The sequence below is a fragment of the Balaenoptera physalus genome, assembly GCF_965194825.1.
Source record: "Balaenoptera physalus genome assembly, chromosome: 11".
NCBI classification, from domain to species: Eukaryota; Metazoa; Chordata; class Mammalia; order Artiodactyla; family Balaenopteridae; genus Balaenoptera; species Balaenoptera physalus.
In genome coordinates this window covers 20745447-20765828 of record NC_138896.1, presented here as the reverse complement: position 1 = coordinate 20765828, position 20382 = coordinate 20745447, and the positions used below count along the sequence as shown (strand labels likewise).

General features: G+C 41.0%; 1 protein-coding gene across 1 annotated transcript in view; it reads right to left on the bottom strand.

Moving 5' to 3' along the window:
* Window positions 1-1596: 1596 nt before the first annotated feature.
* SCGN (secretagogin, EF-hand calcium binding protein) overlaps window positions 1597-20382 on the bottom strand; it is a 41918-nt gene continuing 23132 nt past the window's right edge. Inside the window, exons 7-11 of the mRNA XM_082413060.1 lie at window positions 14565-14620; window positions 9359-9404; window positions 9053-9112; window positions 7456-7524; window positions 1597-2161 (exon numbers count right to left, since the gene is read on the bottom strand). Of these exons, the coding sequence (XP_082269186.1) occupies window positions 2033-2161; window positions 7456-7524; window positions 9053-9112; window positions 9359-9404; window positions 14565-14620 (360 nt within the window). The 3' untranslated portion in view covers window positions 1597-2032. The remainder of the gene's footprint in view (window positions 2162-7455; window positions 7525-9052; window positions 9113-9358; window positions 9405-14564; window positions 14621-20382) is intronic.

The following is a 20382-nucleotide window of genomic DNA, read 5'->3' as shown; positions in this document are numbered from 1 at the left end:
GAAAGGTGCATGAAAATTGGCCATTATTTGTATATATGTCCCACATCTTCTTTATCCGTTCATCTGTTGATGGACATTTAGGTTGTTTCCATGTTTTGGCTATTGTGAATAGTGCTGCTATGAACATAGGGATGCATGTATCTTTTTGAATTAGAGTTTTGTCTGGGTATATTCTCCGTAGTGGGATTGCTGGGTCATAGGGTAATTCTATTTTCAGTTTTCTGAGGAACCTCCGTACTGTTCTCCATAGTGGCTGCACCAACTTGCATTCCCACCAACAGTGTAGGAGGGTTCCGTTTTCTCCACACCCTCTGCAGCATTTGTCATTTGTAGATGTTTTAATGATGGCCATTCTGACAGGTATGAGGTGGTGACTCATTGTAGTTTTGATTTGCATCTCTCTAATAATTAGTGATGTTGAGCATCTTTTTAGTGCCTACTGGCCATCTGTATGTCTTCTTTGGAGAAATGTTTATCAAGGTCTTCTGCCCGTTTTTCAATTGGGTTGTTTGCTTTTTTGTTGTTGAGTTGTATGAACTGTTTGTATATTTTGGAGATTAAGCCCTTTTCTGTCGCATCATTTGAAAATCGGCCATTGTTGACCCCCTGACTCCCAACCTCTGATATGTATGAGCACAGACATGCTGCTTAGCTTCTATTTGCCTCAGTTTCTTCATCTCTAAGGTGGGTGTCATGAGAGTACCTACCTCATAGGGTTTGGTGAGGACTAAATTAGTTAAGGTATGGAAAGCATCTAGAAGTACATGGCACATAGAAAGCACTTGATCAAATAGTAATTATGGATACTAATTATCTGTATGTTGGAAGTAAGGGGCACCTAAGAGGAAGGGAACCAGGTTAGGACCTGTGTGTGCCAGTGAGGGAGATCTCTGTGAGTGGTAGAATTTCTTGGGTTATGGTCAGCTCTAAGTGAACTATGCTACACTGTAATTTTTCTGAATTACCTGCAACACTTCGTTAAACCTGACATTCCTGCACAGTCTGGTATAAGGTAGGGGTGTTCTGGAAAATAAAGTGTCAGGACAGCAGAGGAATCAATCTGTCTGCCCCTGCCCCAGGGGGACTGAGTCAAGAGTTCCAGGAGTGAAGGGAGGGGGTCTGGTCCATGGGGGAGCCAGCAGCCTGCAGAGGGGCCCACAATAGTCACAGGCATAGGAGGAGGCTTCAGGGGTCCCAGATTTGCCAGAGGAAACTGTTGGAAGGGGAATGGTTGGAGGGGGTGACGGATGCTTGGGTTACCTGGGAAAGATTTTCTCCAGATTTCTTCTGTATTCCTGCCTGCTTGGCCATGTGAGTTCGCAAAGCACCTAAGAGCAAAACCCAGCCCAGGATGAGTGTTCTGGTCTTCTCCACGCAGTGAGATGAAAGTGACTATTGGCAACTCCTACTTTGACTCCAACTCATCCGGGCACCTGAGAACTACAGAAGGATTGGTGATGGGGACTCCATCCAGGATCTTGCCCTTCTCTCTCCTTCTCCTCTTTCCCCCACCCCAGTTAGAGAAGTAGTTCATCCATCCAACCATCAGGTAGAACCCTCCAAAGGTCACAACACAAAAACAGTTATCAGTGCATCTTTGTTTCCAGCTGCAGGTTTATTTCCACTTCAAAATCTATTTGTAAAAGTCACGGGACTGCCACGAATGCCACATACCATTCAGCAGAAAGCCGAAAAGAAGAGCGCAGATAGATGGACTCAGCTGCCCCACCTCTGCAGTGACTGAGGGAGGACAAGCCAAGCAGATCCTGGAGGTCAGCTGAGTCTTTAGGGGGACAGGAAAGCCCAGGGTCAAGCGGAAAATAACACAGACCCTGCATGGGGGGCTTCCAGTAAAGGCAGGAAAACACCAGGCCATTAAAAAGAAGGCCCTCAGGTCCTCCCCTTGCCCAAGAACACCACACCATTTGTTAGAACGTTTGCCTACTGTGTCCCCAGTAGCAAAGCACAGATACAGTTTTACCAGCAGGAGCTCAGAAACACGCTAAGAGCAAAAGGCAAAGCGGTGTGGGGATTAGGGGTTGATTTTCAGCCCAAGACACAAAGCCAGCTCAGACTTCTGAATTTTTCCATCCTTATTCACATCGCAGTGACGCAAAAGAATCTCCCGGAACTTATCAAGGTCCACGCCGCTGATGCTGGGCTGAGAACAATAAAAATAACATGTCAGTAGGCAAGCCAATGGCAGTCCCACCCTTTGATGCCACCCTGCCTCCCCTCCATGTTTGCTAAGCTTAGGGGACACCCTGCCTTCTGAGAGCCCCTCCCTGGAGACAGACCATGAGGGAGTGATTCTATCTCCTCATCCCACCAAATGTTGCCAAGGATAAGTTTTCTGCCCACAAGTTCATTTCTCAGCATGTCCCTTCAGGCAAAAGAATGTCTATTCCCACATCACTTCTCCGCAGTTCTGACAGAAAGCCTGCCTTTTTCTCAACCATAATAAAGATATTTTGCCTTAGAGCAGAGGATCGTCACCAAAATTCTGTCTCACTACACCGCTGGGAGAAGGCACATTTATTATCTATCTCCCTGTGGGAGGTTTCTGTGCCTCTAGTTTTTAAAAGGGTTACAATGCATGAAAATCTAACTAAAGAATTATGTTGTTGAGCTAGATAGGCCCCATCACATTTATTCCAAGGGGATATTTCAGGGGCTAAGAAGGAATTGTGAATCAGGTCAGCTAGGAAAATATTCTAAACTCAAAGACCTGCAAAAGTGAGCAATGCTGGAACTAAGTGATTCTCCCTAGGTTATTTTATTTAATCCTCGCGGTAACTTTGCAAAGTAAATGATTATGCCTCGTTTACAGATTATGCCTCGTTTACAGATTAGGACACGGAGGCTCAGAAAGAGCTGAGACATCTTGCCAAGCTAGAAAGAGGCAACAGCATTTTTGATCCCAAGTCTTTTGTCTCCAGTTAAGTGCTCATTTCACCAGTTCTCACTGCTCTCGTGGCGAAATCGCTGGCCTAGTGAAGCTGTATGCGTGGTGATGAATCTAAATTTAAAAGTCAGTGTCCGGAGAGAAAGGAAAACATCAGATTTCCAAACGCCTTGATCGTGGACTAGTTATGAGTGAGCAGCAGAGGCTCACTCTGCAGGGTTTGATTTCAGGAACTCTTGGAAGCAGCCCTCATCACCCAACCCCACCCCAAGGTTTCCTCACTTCCAAAGAAAGCTCTAGAAAACCTGCAATAGGAAACAAAACCTTTCATTCTGCAACTAGACGGCCATAGTAAGACAAGCTAATTTGCACCGTCCCACAGGGTAAATGACTGGCACGAAATCTACCCCTGATAGCAGGTTTTAACAGAGCGAAGGAGGGGAGGGAACAGCAGGAACGGGGAGCCATACGGCAGAGCAAGAAGAAGAAACGCCGAAGTGGGGCAGGACTCGGGGAGATATCAGGAGGTGAAAGGGTCTGGGGCCAGAAGCTAAACCTGGCGAACTTCACTCCTCTGCCGAGAATACCTGAGTGTTTGGGCTAAGAGGCTAACACGTAACACATTGTCGATAGGTTCTCTTTGTCGGGGCTCTAGAGGATAGCTCCCTGGGTGTCAGTGCCAGGCAGGTATAGACGTGGCCTGAGGAAACGTGGCCTAGAGGTCCTGAACACAGCAAGCTACACTCTGTGGCTCTGTATTAGAGGCTCATTTGCTGTACGGTTACAAGTGGGGATATTTGGTTTTCAGTATCCTCAAACCACTTTTGCTAAATCCTTTCTGCAGCAAGTGACACCCTGCCCCAGGATCCTTTTAGTAAATTCCCACACTTAGAAAAGACTCGGGTGGTAGTCATGTACATATTAGCATATATTAATTTGCCAAGGCATTTATGCAATACCAAACTATTCTAAGCTTTTTTTTTTTTTTTCTAATTTGTTTCCTTTAAGTGAGTAGAAATATCTTAGGTTGTGTGCAGGCATGTGTCGGGGAGGCAGTTGTGGGTGTGAATGTGGGTGTGTGTATAAAGGAAGTTTCTTTGGATCTTTTGAGTTGTGGGTTTTGGGTTCTGTGGGGTTTTTAAAAATTTGTTTATTTTTGGCTGCGTTGGGTCTTTTTTGCTGCACACGGGCTTTCTCTAGTTGCGGCGAGCGGGGACTACTCCTCGTTGCAGTGGGTGTGCTTCTCATTGTGGTGGCTTCTCTTGTTGTGGAGCACGGGCTCTAGGCATGTGGGCTTCAGTAGTTGTGGCACGAGGGCTCAGTAGTTGTGGCTCGCAGGCTCAGTAGTTGTGGCGCACGGGCTTAGCTGCTCCGCAGCATGTGGGATCTTTCCGGACCAGGACTCGACCCCGTGACCCCTGCATTGGCAGGCTAATTCCCAACCACTGCGCCACCAGGGAAGCCCTTGAGTTATGTTTTTAATGCTTGACAAATCACCAGGATTCAGGAGGACTGAATGCCACTGCTAAAAAAATGCTTGGATCACAGAAGACAAATCATTTGAAACCACTGAGGGCCTCCATTTTAATAACAAGTTGCCAATATAAATGCATGCAGGTTCCTGATCTAAGGCCTCTTTGAGTCCCCTCTTGCCAACCATCTTCTTGTCAACAACAGAGAAAAGCAGATGGTGTATCTAGCAGGGAAAAGAATAAACTTTTGGAGGCCTGGGGGCAGGACCTCTCATCATCTCCAGGCAGACACCCTGGTCATCTCTGGCATCGCTTTTATTTGGCTTCCAACATTTTTGTTCACATTGCTACTTCTCCTTGGTGGGTGCTTGGAATCTTCAATGTCTTGCCTTACCACTTTCTAGTTTAGGTTGTAGATTCTTGTGTTGATTTTCTTGCTGTGCTAAGTGAGCTACAGGCTTTCAAAAAGTCTTGTGTAGAAATTATGGTGTCTGCTCCCTCAGGGACTTGCTATCTGATCACACTGATGGAGGACAGCCTAGGGTAGCATTTTCCAGAGGTTAAAGAAAAGGGTGGGTGTTCTGGTAACCAAATAATTTTGTTAACACAAATTCAACATATGCATCATATATGACTGTACAAGAACTAAAAGGCTATAAAATAAGCTTACTTCAGGGTTATTATTGCAAACATTGGGGATCCTGACCAGGACTGTATGTTTAGAAACTGAACCAGCTCCCTGCTGACCCCATGGCATGCTCTGATAGTTGCTTTTAAAATAAATCCCAGATACTGGTTTAATTGTCCTGTGGCCCTTTCTTTTTTTTTTTTTTTTTAATTAATTAATTTATTTATTTTTGGCTGTGTTGGGTCTTCATTTCTGTGCGAGGGCTTTCTCTAGTTGCGGCAAGCGGGGGCCTCTCACTGTCGCGGCCTCTCCCATTGCGGAGCACAGGCTCCAGACGCGCAGGCTCAGTAGTTGTGGCTCACGGGCTTAGTTGCTCCGCGGCATGTGGGATCCTCCCAGACCAGGGCTCGAACCCGCGTCCCCTGCATTGGCAGGCGGATTCCCAACCACTGCGCTGTGACCCTTTCTTATAAGATGAAAATAAAGAAAATAGTCACAGGAGATGGCTCCAGCTTATGAAGCTGAGAAATGTCAGGTCCTCAGTGGTCTCAATGTCAGGGTCTCAGTGACCCAATGGTCATACTTCACTACATCTTTCAAATTGTATGTGAATATATATTTAAGCAACCTGGAAGACTAGAAAGAGCCAATAAAGACAGGCACCCTCAATCATCTGGCTTCAGGGGAGAACATTAGTAACTAATTACTGCGTACATACTTTTTAGCTCAACAGATCAGCCTCCTATAAACTGCTTTTGTATTACTGACCACAGTCTGACCCAACCCTTAGAAACCAGCTGTCTCAAATTGTCTGGTACTGACATGGAGAAGTGCTTTTTTGTTGCCCCAGTAGCTCCACAGAAATAGAGGGGCAAGGACAAAAGTGGTGGGGATTCTCTGATTTCCCATAGAGGTGATATAAGTCCATCAAAGAGTGAGGCGGACTTCTGCCTCCAGCTCAGATTTTTAGATGGTCATGAATTTTTCCCTTTAATTTTCTATAGAAAAATGTCTTCTCTGCTCCGTTGCTGGTTTAGGTTTTACTTCCATCATCTCCCATTAACCTTTGGAAGCCATTACCAAACCCAGAGACAGTTGAAAGATAATTGAAAGGATCTGTAAGGATCTGAAGCCTCTGGGCTCTACACTCAGGCAATCAGGGGCCCTCGCTCCACGGCAAAGAGGAGGCCACACAGCTCTGGAAAACAGGCTCCCCTTCCCATTATTCTATCAAAAGCAACTTAAAACTCCAGTTAGGCAAGGGCTTCTGCTGTGCACCTTTAGTGTCCCATGGATAATTGCTCACTTTCTATTATAGAAGTCATTCTGGCATTAAATAGGTAATGAGTGAAATGCGATTTTAATTTAGCAAGCAGTGTAAAAGGCAATATCACACCAACACCCAGCAACTATCCTGGCTGCGCAAATGTTGGTGAAATCTCCAACGGGAGCACCACGTGAAGGGGACAAAGAAGTGGCAAGGGGCCAGTTGGGATGGGACTAATGAGAGTTAGGAGGCATCCTGATAAGAAAAATCTCATCCATGCCTGCTTAACTGCAGTATGTAAACTTCCTGGAGATTTATGCAAGAATCAGTATCTGGGCATTTTTCCATGGCAAAACTCCATAGTTTTAATCAGGTTTTTCAAAAAGGTCTGAGACTCCAAAACCCGTTAATAATTGTTGCTATTCAAATTTATTGCCATCTGGGCCAATCAGGAAACGACCCTTGTGTCCTATACAGACCTCAAAAGAAATCCCTAAGGATATGAGACTATGAAATTCAGTGTCTATACTGTCTCATAGAAAAACACCCACACAGGAGTTGGAAAGTACCTGTTTAACTGGATCGTGCACCCAGTCAGTACAATTCATCAGGATCTCAAAGGAGATTGCTTTTTTAAACATTGTTTACCCTACGTGAAACAGCTCTGTGATGTAGATATAATCTAAATATCATCAGTCCCAATCACTGCCTTGCTAGGTAAAACAGCCGTCTTAGGCTAGGTGTTAGAGCAGCCCCTTGGTGTAAAAAAAAAAAGAGAGAGAGAGAGAGAATCCCAAGTATGGGATTTATTACATGAAATTAAAAGTTTTAGTTATTCTAATAACCAAGTCCACAGGAGAAGGACTTTCTGTAATCGAAAAATAAAGCAGTAAGATATATAGTGGCACTGTGCTCCTTTGGTAAAATAGATGACATTCAAATGATGGTAACAAGAAGCTTCTATGGGGGCTTCACTTAACTGAAACTACAAATGATCTTAAGAGAGAAGAGAGATTTTTTGGGCTTCAAAGTTTGAAAGCTCAAAGTTTGTTAAACAGACTACATCCCTAGATTTTCTCCAGCATTAATCTTTGGCCCTACTGATTCCCCAAAATAAACAGTGGAGTCAAAACGTCAACCCCAATCCATGATGGGGATGATCTACACAGCCTCGTGAAGTTACCTGGACAAGCTCCATCATGTCTTTGACAAACCCATCCACTTCTGGGCCTTCTAGGGCTCCAGTTTTACTCTGAAAAATAAAAGATCCAATCAACCAAATATCATTTTCTTAAGTCAGAAAGCTTAAAGAATAAATTATACAAATAGACCAAATCAGTATTCTTTTGTGACTACAAACAAGTTTGGAAATGGCATGTTCCAACTTATCGTCTCTCTGCAGGATGTGAATGCTCCACATAAATCAGAAGCGCTCACTGTAAATAACTCCCTCCATTTAACCAAATGGGAAGCAGTAGTTTTGAGTTCCTTGGCTCTTACAAATAGCATTAATATGACATGTACCGACTTTATTTGCTTCCCAAATACTAGGACTCAGTTCAGACTAGTGCTAATTGAACATCCACTGATCCTTTGAAGGATAGGTTGACATTTTAAAATTTTGCTTTATGATTTAGCAATGATTTAATGAGTATCAAAACACATTTTAAATTCAAGAGAGACTAGATTGAGTGAGCATATTAGAATTACTATATGGTTCATGCATAAAATCTTTTATTTTTTCTACCCATTTTATAAGAATGCCTATAAAATATAATACATATTAACATATTTCAGTTTCTTCTCTAAAGTTCCAGTTAATGATAAGTCGTCCATTCTCTTCAAGGTTTTCTAATCCTGAACCTTTAACATATTATAAAAACTCATTCCCTTAGTGTATTTACCAGACACTAATACAGTACTTGCCACATGCCAGGAACTCCTCGAAGAGCTTACGAACATGAATTCATTTAATTCTCATATAAGAAGTCCATGAGGTAGGTATTATCATTATCCCCATCACTCTAATTTTATAGATAAGGAAAATGAGGCACAGAGAGGTTAAGAAATTTGCCCAAGGTCACACAGCTCATGAGCCGTGATTCAAAGCCAGGTAATTGGTCACAGAGTCCTATATACTTAAACAGTTTGCTAGACTGCCTCTTCCAGGTGATTTTCTTTTCTGCTCAGAGTATGACACACAGATATCCAGTCTGATTAGTTTCAGGATCTCTTATGACCTTTCTCAACTTTCTTTTTGTTTTCCTTGCTCCGTGCATTATCCCACCGTGTCCTCAAGAAATTCAATCTCTTTGCCATACTTCATTCCTTAGAATTATTATTTTCTCGCCTCTAAAGAAGGACCAAATAATAGTCTTATAAGAGAAATAGATTTTGTGCCAAATATGCCTGACTTTCCCCCTATTTCTTTAGGTTGGTTGTGTTTTTTTATTTGACTGTTTGCTTTTGTGTTTGAGCATACTATGATAGATAGAGACCAAGAAGGAGAAACTTTCTTTTAGCTTGGTTACAAGGAGCAAAATAATAATAATAATGTGATTTTATTCTCTTCTCCACCATAAGTACTCCTATGTCTATTTTTACTTAGTTCTCAGGAGTTTCATAGAGAAGCTGAGGGTACCTTGACATAGCAACACACATGTGCGATTGCTGTTCATTATATAAATTTAGGGTCTGTAAGTAGGATAACCCCACATAAGGGCTAAAAAAGCTTCCTACCTGAAGATGGCCAGCACAGTATATTGAAAAGGCACACTTACGACATCATAGTGAGCAAAGATTTTCTCAAAGTCCCTCTTTCTTTCTTCAGTGGAACAAGCCTGTATATGGAGAAAGCATTATGTCAATCAGCAGTGTGAAACTTCCGTTGTACAATTCTTCCAGGGTCTTAGACAACTTTTATAAACTTTGAGGCAACAGTTCCTAATCCCTTAGTTCTGACACTGAGCCTTATCAGTCTCAGATAAATTAAAGGCAATACAATGAGCTACCTTTCTTCCCTCCTTCTCAAATCTATAGAGCAACATGAATGATACAAATCCACCTAGAGAAATGCCACCACTTACATCCATTTTAAACTGGAGAAGGAAGTTTTCCTGAAGAGCCAGAATCCTAAATGGGGGGAAAAAAAAAAAAAAAAATGTCATCCACATGATGATCTATCAGCTCTCAATTACAAGTAGCTTTATAACTCTGGTGTGAGGAAAGGGCAGGCAATGTCCAGGTTATTCTGCAGAATAGGGTAGGTGCTTAAAAAATAGGAATTTGTACAATATAAAAACAAATAAAGACGGGAAAGACTTTCACAGGGATTAGTAGTCACCATAGAGAGACATCTAAAAATTCCAGCAAGGTTTTAGGTACACGATCAATATGCAAAACTCAGTTGTATTTCGATATACTAGTAATGGCCAATCCAAAAGAGAAATTAAGAATACCATTCCATTTACAACAGTATCAAGAAGAATAAAATACTTAGGAATAAATATGATAAAAGAGACCTAAGACTTATAGACTGAAAACTATAAAACAATGTTGAAGAAAAACAAAGAAGAACTAAATAATAGTATTAAGGACATCCTGTGATCATGAGTTAGAAGACTTAATATTTTTAAGATGGCAATGCTCCTCAAATTTATCTACAGATCCGACACAATTCCTATAAAAATCCCAGTTGCCTTTTTTTGCAGAAATTGATAATCTGATAATTGATGATCTGCAATTCATGTGGAAATGCAAGGGATTCAGAATAGCCATAACTACACTTTTTAAAAGGGTAAATTATATAGTATATAAATTATACTCAATAAAAAATTATGTATTTCTCTTTCCTGCATAACTACAATTGTACTTCAGTGGAATAGAATCAGTTTCAAAAAACTAAAGCATTGGATTTGTGTTGAATTTATAATCATGGGTATATAGAGAGAAAGGCAGAAAAAATATCATACAACAATTTGGAAAGTTTTACTCCTTTGGATGCCCAGGGTAGAGAGAATTAAGCTGAGCCAAATAGAGGGTAGAATATCCTGAGACTCTGCAAGGAATACTGTCCTCATCTATTTGCTGGCACCAAGCAGTCTAAAGTATGTTGCCAGTTAGAGGACATATACTCGAGAGGTGATTGTATAGGAGTAATAGGGCTACATTTCACAGCTGGGGGTAGAGAAAGAAGATTCCCATGTGTAAATGTTTTAACACCTTTTTGTCATTGAATTAGTTTCTTATTGCTGCTATAACAAATTACCACAAATTTAGTGGCTTAAAACAACACAAATTAATATCTTACAGTACTGGAACTCAGAAGTCTGAAATGGATTTCACTGGTGTTTCAAGGTGTTGACGGGGCTGTATTCCTTATAGAGGCTCTAGGGGAGAATCTGTTTCCCTGCCCTTTCCAGCTTCTAGAAGCTGCCTGCATTCTTTGGCTTATGGCCCCTTCCTCTACTTCAAAGCCAGCAATATAACATCTTCAAATTTCTCTGTGATTCTGATCTTTTGCCTCCTCCTTCCATGTTTAAAGGCCCCTTGTTATCACACTGCACCTACCCACGTACTCCAGAATAATCTCTTTATTTTAAGGTTTTTAATTAGCAACCTTAATTCTATCTGCAGCCTTAGTTATCTTTGCCATATAACATAAAGTATTCACTGGTCCTGGGAATTAGGACATGAACATCTTTATTCTGCTTACCCTAATTGTCATTTTCAAATTCCATAGCAAATTGGTTTTAAAATAATGTAGTAACTGTCTTATTGCTTTGCATCTCTGTTCAATGCCACTTAACCCTTTCTTCAGTCCAGAACTATTCATTGAATCCTCCCATGTATATAACACTCCACTATGTGAGAAGCTATTCAGGAGATCAAGGCATAGTCCCTACCAGCTAGGTAGGACTATAGTAGGGGGTGTTTGTAAATCTGCAGGGGGACTTTTTGTTTATCACAGGGATAGACTGGCCATGACTAGTGCTCTGCTTCACTGTTCAGTGTACAATTGCCATCCAGCCTGACCCTGAGGAACCTGGTATTATAGTTGCTCCCCCTAAGGGTTCTATCCATGTATTCTTCTTTTTTTTTTTTTAACATCTTTATTAGAGTATAATTGCTTTACAATGGTATGTCAGTTTCTGCTTTATAACAGAGTGAATCAGTTATAAATATACATATGTCCCCATAGCTCTTCCCTCTTGCATCTCCCTCCCTCCCACCCTCCCTATCACACCCCTCTAGGTGGTCACAAAGCACCGAGCTGATCTCCCTGTGCTATGCGGCTGCTTCCCACACATTTGGTAGTATATATAAGTCCATGCCACTCTCTCACTTCATCCCAGCTTACCCTTCCCCCTTCCCGTGTCCTCAAGTCCATTCTCTACGTCTGCGTCTTTATTCCTGTCCTGCCCCTAGGTTCTTCAGAACCACCTTTTTTTTTTTTTTTAGATTCCATATATATGTGTTAGCATACGGTATTTATTTTCCTCATTCTGACTTACTTCACTCTGTATGACAGTCTCTAGGTCCATCCACCTCACTACAAATAACTCGGTTTCATTCCTTTTTATGGCTGAGTAATATTCCATTGTATATATGTGCCACATCTTCTTTATCCATTCATCTGTTGATGGACACGTAAGTTGCTTCCATGTCCTGGCTATTGTAAATAGAGCTGCAATGAACACTCTGGTACATGACTCTTTTTGAATTATGGTTTTCTCAGGGTATATGCCCAGTAGTGGGATTGCTGGGTCATGTGGTAGTTCTGTTTTTAGTTTTTTAAGGAACCTCCATACTGTTCTCCATAGTGGCTGTATCAATTTACATTCCCACCAACAGTGCAAGAGGGTTCCCTTCTCTCCACACCCTCTCCAGCATTTATTGTTTGTAGATTTTTTGATGATGGCCATTCTGACCGGTGTGAGATGACTGCCCATTTTTGGATTGGGTTGTTTTTTTTTTTTGATATTGAGCTGCATGAGTGGCTTGTATATTTTGGAGATTAATCCTTTGTCAGTTGCTTCATTTGCAAATATTTCTCCCATTCTGAGGGTTGTCTTTTCGTCTTGTTTACGGTTTCCTTTGCTGTGCAAAAGCTTTTAAGTTTCATTAGGTCCCATTTGTTTATTTTTGTTTTTATTTCCATTTCTCTAGGAGGTGTGTCAAAAAGGATCTTGCTGTGATTTATGTCATAGAGTGTTCTGCCTATGTTTTCCTCTAAGAGTTTGATGGTGTCTGGCCTTACATTTAGGTCTTTAATCCATTTTGAGTTTATCTTTGTGTATGGTGTTAGGGAGTGTTCTAATTTCATTCTTTTACATGTAGCTGTCCAGTTTTCCCAGCACCACTTATTGAAGAGGCTGTCTTTTCTCCACTTTATATTCTTGCCTCCTTTATCAAAGATAAGGTGACCATATGTGCGTGGGTTTATCTCTGGGCTTTCTATCCTGTTCCATTGATCTATATTTCTGTTTTTGTGCCAGTAACATAATGTCTTGATTATGTAGCTTTGTAGTCTAGTCTGAAGTCAGGGAGCCTGATTCCTCCAGCTCTGTTTTTCTTTCTCAAGATTGCTTTGGCTATTCGGGGTCTTTTGTGTTTCCATACAAATTGTGAAATTTTTTGTTCTAGTTCTGTGAAAAATGCCATTGGTAGTTTGATAGGGATTGCATTGAATCTGTAGATTGCTTTGGGTAGTAGAGTCATTTTCACAATGTTGATTCTTCCAATCCAAGAACATGGTATATCTCTCCATCTATTTGTATCATCTTTAATTTCTTTCATCAGTGTCTTATAATTTTCTGCATACAGGTCTTTTGTCTCCTTAGGTAGGTTTATTCCTAGATATTTTATTCTTTTTGTTGCAGTGGTAAATGGGAGTGTTTTCTTAATTTCACTTACATATTTTTCATCATTAGTGTATAGGAATGCAAGAGATTTCAGTGCATTAATTTTGTATCCTGCTACTTTACCAAATTCATTGATTAGCTCTAGTAGTTTTCTGATAGCATCTTTAGGATTCTCTATGTATAGTATCATGTCATCTGCAAACAGTGACAGCTTTACTTCTTCTTTTCCAGTTTGGATTCCTTTTATTTCTTTTTCTTCTCTGATTGCTGTTGGTAAAACTTCCAAAACTGTGTTGAATAATAGTGGTGAGACTGTGCAACCTTGTCTTGTTCCTGATCTTAGTGGAAATGGTTTCAGTTTTTCACCATTGAGAATGACGTTGGCTGTGGGTTTGTCATATATGGCCTTTATTATGTTGAGGAAAGTTCCCTCTATGCCTACTCTCTGGAGGGTTTTTTATCATAAATGGGTGTTGAATTTTGTCGAAAGCTTTCTCTGCATCTATTGAGAGGATCATATGGTTTTTCTCCTTCAATTTGTTAATATGGTGTATCACGTTGATTGATTTGCATATATTGAAGAATCCTTGCATTCCTGGGATAAACCCCACTTGATCATAGTTTATGATCCTTTTAATGTGCTGTTGGATTCTGTTTGCTAGTATTTTGTTGAGGATTTTTGCATCTATGTTCATCAGTGATATTGGCCTGTAGTTTTCTTTCTCTGTGAAATCTTTGTCTGGTTTTGGTATCAGAGTGATGGTGGCCTCATAGAATGAGTTTGGGAGTGTTCCTCCTTATCCATGTATTCTTGATCCAATGATTTCAACTCTCTATCTGCTCAGAATCTCTTTTTTCCTTTTTGTGGACAATCAGAGGTTGTTTTGGGGTCGGCTAGACTTGACAGAAACATGCTGACATCATCATGTGTCACAATACCAGCCTCACGGGCAGCACTTTTGCAGATACTGGACCACTTCTGCTGTCATCCTCCCCTCTTCCACTTCTAGCCTGCAGACACTTGGTGCCCCACAGAGGATACGCCAGCACTCAGACCACAGGGTGCAGCTGTGAGTCTGACTCTGTTGTTCTCTGTCCTGAACTAACTATTCAGTATTCTCAGAACCAGTGAATGGGATTCAGGACTTTTTTTTTGTTGTGGGATCCTTATGTAGGACCATGAATGTCTGGCCTTTGAGGGCAGGGCTGGCCCATTTATAAAATATTTTGAAAATGTTGTGCATTGTGCTTTTCTGGGGAGAAGTGCTTTTATGATCTTCACAAAGGTATCTGTTACCCCTAAAGATTCACCTATTCTTTAAGACTTCAGGTGAGACTTGATCTCTGCCTTTCAAAAAGAAGTGTATGCTGTCAGTAAACCCCTAGGAACATGTTTCTGAATCTATGACACCATTTTCACACTACTCACCTTGCCAAGTCATTAAGATCCAACCGGCCATCATTATTTTTGTCAAAGATCTTCATCTGGAATGCAGAAGGGGAAAGGAGTGTAAGAAATACTTGTAATGGGAATTTATTTTGAAAGTCATTAAAGTGCTTTTCTGTTTTGCTCTTCTGGTTATATATTTGTCTAAATTGGCTGAGGTTGACTCATATCATATAGTACTCTCTATAGAGTATAGAAGAAATAGTTTTCCATGAAAGCAAAAGTAGCTGAGGGGGATATGATGTAGGAGAAAGTCTGCCCTGTGTAGGCCTCAGAGGATTGTAGGAAGGAAAAGAGAGAGAGAAGCAGAGATGGCAGAGTAAAGTAGATGTGTGACCTAGCTCTGCTGGAAGGGGATCTGGAGGGAGAGGAGAACTAGCTAAGGAAGGACAACATTGAGCAGACAGAGTTGCTGGGGCTTAGCTTTCCTGGGACCCTCTGAGCACCCAAGGGTTTGGAGGCTGAGTCAAGGACCAGTGGACCTTCCGTGGGGCCAGCTGAGTATGAGATGATGCTGGAACAGAGGATGGGGGTGGATCACTGAGTCAGCAAGCTGGAAGGAGGCTATGGCAGAGAATTAGTGATCTGCATCCAGCAAGAGTTAGAGGATGACTTCAACCATGAATGTCAGCCAAGTAGCAGCAACTGTGTGGTCAACAGGCATCACCATGGAAACCAGAGCATTGTGACTTGGGACCTCGACTCCTCCCCTTCACCATGAGGTCCTATAAGCTGCTTTTTCTTTCCTTACCCAGCTTGATGACATTTTTAGAGAAGGATCTGGGTTGGATCCAGAGGACTGAGAAATCTAAGAGACGGAGCTTTTCCTTTTGCAGAGACTTAGCCTTATTCAAAGAGGCTGTTTGAATTTATTAGATCAGGCTAAATTTGTTTTTTTTTAACATCTTTATTGGACTATAATTGCTTTATAATGGTGTGTTAGTTTCTGCTTTATAACAAAGTGAATCCGCTATACATATACATATATCCCCATATCTCCTTCCTCTTGTGTAGATCAGACAAAGTTTTAAGCAAGATATAAGAGGTTCATTCTTAGAAAGCTAGATTATCTTGAGTTTTAAGCAAATAATAGCTCACCTTGAAAGACATGGGCCCATCTTCATTGGTGTGCAAATTTACACAGCAAATGTAAGGGGGAAAAGCCCTTTGCTCAAAATTGGCTCAAGGAAGAACTGAACACTAATGTGTAAATTATGCTTCTGCCCATCAGAAAATTGGTTATGTGGTTCACTTAAGGATCAGAATCAGAAAAAAAAAATCACTTGCTTAATTTTACTATCCCTGTGTGTGTACACATGGGGGTGATTAATACACATATTCCCCTGTGTCTCCTCTTCTAGTTGACTGGGACATCTTTGACTACAAGAAATATGCATAACAAGGGAAGCTTGAGACATGCCTATTGCACCAGACCAGAAATCAGACCTCTTGTCACATTAGTAAAGTCGTATGATCTCTTTGGGTGCAGCTTCTTCAGCTTTTACTGTGCCCATGATTTTAACTTTCCTTATCAGAAGAACCCTATTTTCAAATGAAATTCTGCGTGGTGCTTGAATGTATAAAGCAAAGAAATGGAGCTGTACAAGTAGTGGCTGGAAGTGGGCTGGAGCTTTGTCCTCTAGGTTCCCTCTCAATCCTAAAGTGTTGCCTCTGAACCCAAGGGTTTCTTGGAACCCAACAGTCCAATAACCACTGACCGAATTAGGGCCCAGATTGCATCCAGCTCTGAAAATTAATGATTTCATGACTTTGTCAAAGCAGTTGAAGGGGAGTAAGATTGATGCTGAGCACTTTTCCTGGTAAAGTCAGCAAACAGAGTCCTTCAGAGCAGGTTCCGGTGTGGCTAATGGGAGGACTGAGTTCTTGGGAAGACTGGGTTCTTAGGTATCCAGGGACCTCGGTGGCACCTGCCCTTGCACTTCACCCCTGAGTAATTGATGGTCAGCATCTCCTCAGAGGATGCTATATGACTACTGAACGGTGGTGTTCAGAACACCCAAATTACAAGCACCACAGCACTGTTTCATATGCAAGTTCACTGCAACCGCCACGAGGGTATCTTCCACCAGAAGCCATCAGTAGAGTAGCAGCTGGTTGCTAATCCAGGTATATGAATTTACCAGGATTTTCTTCCTCCCAAAACTTGATTATGAAAAAGAAAAAGCCTCAGAAAATGACCGGTTTCTAAGAAGGAGGGAAGAGTAGGCTCCTAATAGTTCATGATCTCAGTGACTGAGAAAGTTGTTTGTAAACAGGTCCGTACTAACTCACGGAAGTTACTAACGACCTTTGATGAATTTTGAATGTTTGGCAATTTGGTGGTGGGGGGGATGGGCATAATGGCTTCTTAATTTTTAAAACTCTAATAGTGACCATTTGTAGAGCAGCCAAAACTTTCTATGTTATTTCATTTAATCATCACCACATTCTCAGAAGGTAAGAAATAGCTGCATGCCACACATGCAAAAAACTGGAATGTAGAAAGATTGATTTGTCTAAGAAAGTAGCAAGATTTGAATCTAAGCATATCTGTCACCAGAGCTCTAGAGCTCTTCCCATAAACCAGGCTCTTAGCTTTATAGAGTCTGGGTAGCTTATGGTTAATGTAGTTTGCTTCATGGTTGGTTATGAAATAAAACATCTGGTGCTATAGATTATGCCAGAGATGTGGTGTTTACCTTTTCTGATTGCCCTTCTTTCCCTGGGAAAGCAAAAAGAGATTCTATTTATGTGAGTTTCCCTCTGACCTTAGTGGTCACGTGCTCGTGGCACAGGTCCCTCCTGGAGGGCTGTGGTGATTCACGGTGCTGGCGGTGGGGATAAGATTCCATTCTGAAGGGCTGATTGTTGAAAGGTTGTGAAGGGCCCTTAACCACTGTTCTCACTTCTGCCACTGCCTTTTCCAAGATTGAACATCCACACATTTTGAGTACTAAGTACATGAAAGGTTCTATAAAGTCTCCTGGAAATGGAACACATTGACTTACTGACAAACTCCTTAAAATTCTGTAGACCTATGGTTCCCCACGAGAGACCCCTCAGAGACTATAGATCTACCCAGCATTCTCCTTAGATTGAATAATAGGTTTACCTTAATTTTTTGATTCTTTAAAGATGCCGTGGTGATTGTGAAATGTAAATTCATTTAAAACCATTGCTGGGTTAATATCGGGTTGGCCAAAAAGTTCATTCAGGTTTTTCCCTAACATCTTACAGAAAAACCTGAATGAACTTTTTGGCCAACCCAAATAGTACCTTCTTACCAGAAACAGTAGATCCAAAGTATGACTATTGTCATGTGGTGGGAGAGGCAGTCCGTGAATTTTTTAAACAATTGCTAATTGATAATTTGAGATGCAGTGCAAGGTCAAAATTATGCAGATAGTTCAGCAGAGTGAAGAGTACAAAGTATAAGTCCTTCCCGTCCCTGTTGTAAAGGTAACTACCATTCACAGGACTGTGTATCCTTCCAGAAACTTTTTAAACATTTTAATATGTCCATCTTTATTTTTTTGGACAAATAGGACCACATTCTATGTATTATTTTGCAACTTCCTTTTTTCATTAAGCAGTATTCTTAGAAATCACTCCTGATCGGTTATCTTTTTTTTTTTACTTAAAAAGAGTTCCTCATTCTTAAAAAGTCTGGAAATTGTTGCCATACACAATCTCAGAAAGGATTTAGAGGGCCCCCCCCCATATTACTGAATCAACAGTTGTATGTTGAATAATTACCATGTGTCTAACAACATGTGAGGCACTGTGAGAGATTCTCAAAAATCATTAAGGTGGTACAGGCTTTTAGGAGCTTACAATGTAATTGGAGAGGCAAAAATGAATATCTGAAATAAGATTCAGCATTATCTCCATGACCACTGAGTCAAAGAAACAGAACAATGTGTTAGAATATTGAGGAATACTGAGAGAGGAGATGGGACTTCAGACAAATCTTGAAGGAGGGGCAACTTGAAAGGTATAGTTCACATTCACTGGGCTGAGGAAGATCACCAATGGAACAGGACTGGGGGGGAAGGTCAGAATGTCAGTTTTGGACATGCTACGTTTGAGAGGCTTATTGGGCATCCAAGTGGAGACACACATCCAAGTATATGCAGGCAGCTCAGAGAAGTGCTCTGAGTCAGAGTTATAAATTGGAGGCAGTCACCTTTAGTTAGTATTTAAAACCATCAGACTGGTTGAGATCAACAGTAGAGTGAGGGTGGACGTGGAATAGAAGAGATTTCAAGACAGCCTGGTGGCGGAGGGGGGGATAAATTGGGAGATTGGGACTGACATATACACACTACTATATATAAAATAGATAACTAATAAGAACCTACTATATAGCACAGGGAACTCTACTCAATACTCTGTAATGGCCTATATGGGAAAAGAATCTAAAAAAAGAGTGGATATATGTATATGTACAACTGATTCACTTTGCTGTACACCTGAAACTAACACAGCATTGTAAATCAACTAGACTCCAATAAAAATTAAATTAAAAAAAAAAAAGCACAGACGTGTCTCAGATTGGCCTGGATCAGAGACCTAGGGGGAAGGAAGCAGCTAGGAAGTCAGGTGCTTTAATCCAGGCATGAAGGATGAGAGCTGGGACCAGGGTAGAGGATGGGGGTATTCTCTTTGCCTGCCACATTCTCAGATTTTACTTTATTGTTTTACAGTAGTTCAAGTTCCATGCTCTAATTAGGTACATGAGCTTAATATCTCCCACATGTATTAGCTTACATTTTACAAAGCTCAGTATTACCAAATAATATTCTACTCAGACAGCTAATCTTTCCCCCTGCCAGGTGTTGGCAGCATCTCTTAATTAGATGTCATAATTAGATTTTGTTAATAGTTTCCTTCCTTGTACAGAACATTAATTACGAGTTTAGATGAGACAAGGTCTGCAGACCTCAACTTTTCTCTTCTGATTGGATGTTCTGCCTTGACTTGTTGAATGTTACGTTTCAGACAGCTTTCAAGTGTGCCAATCCTTATTTGGGTCAATTTGAATTCATTAGTAGGTTACATCTCTTAAGTAAAGCATTTGATGCTAAACCTCAGAACCAAATCTTTAATGCAGTGTTGCTGTGACTGTGTCCATTGCTCATTAAAAAGCCATTAAAGCAGCAGTAAGGTGATTTCACACTTGGTGTATCACTTAGAGCTCAGATCCTAGAAGTTTTTTTTCAGAATGTTGAGTGTCTAAAAGTCAGTATACCCAAAAGTCTCTAAGGAAATGTAAAGAGTCTTTAAAAAAAAAACAAAACTGTAGTCCAGTTCCCATATCTGTTCATTGGAAAAGTATAAGTCGCCTTTACAATTTAAGAAAGAAAAATGAAATAGATAGGCCAAAATCTCATTAAACTCATCTAGTCTTCAGGGCAAACTCAGATCCTTGGGTGGAAACTCTTTCACTAGATTCCTCAACACTTACCTATCACCCCAGTGCATAAAGAACCAGTGAGGGGCTACCTGGAGTTTAACTGATCATGGGCCTTCATGGGACAATTTAGAGCAAAAATGAATACTTAACTGCAGCACACATGAGCAGAAGAGCCACAGGGTTCTAGCAATGAAACAGACACGTATAACCGGAGAAACAGGACAGTCTTGGTCAACTGTCATTTCTCAACCTCTAGATACTCAAAAGTTGGCTAAGACCACTCGGATTCCCCTCAGCTCCTTCACAGGACTCTAAGCTTCTAGATCCAAGCTCAAAGCCATCAAAAGTGTACATTGCCATTTCTTTTTTCATTTCATAGGTTTT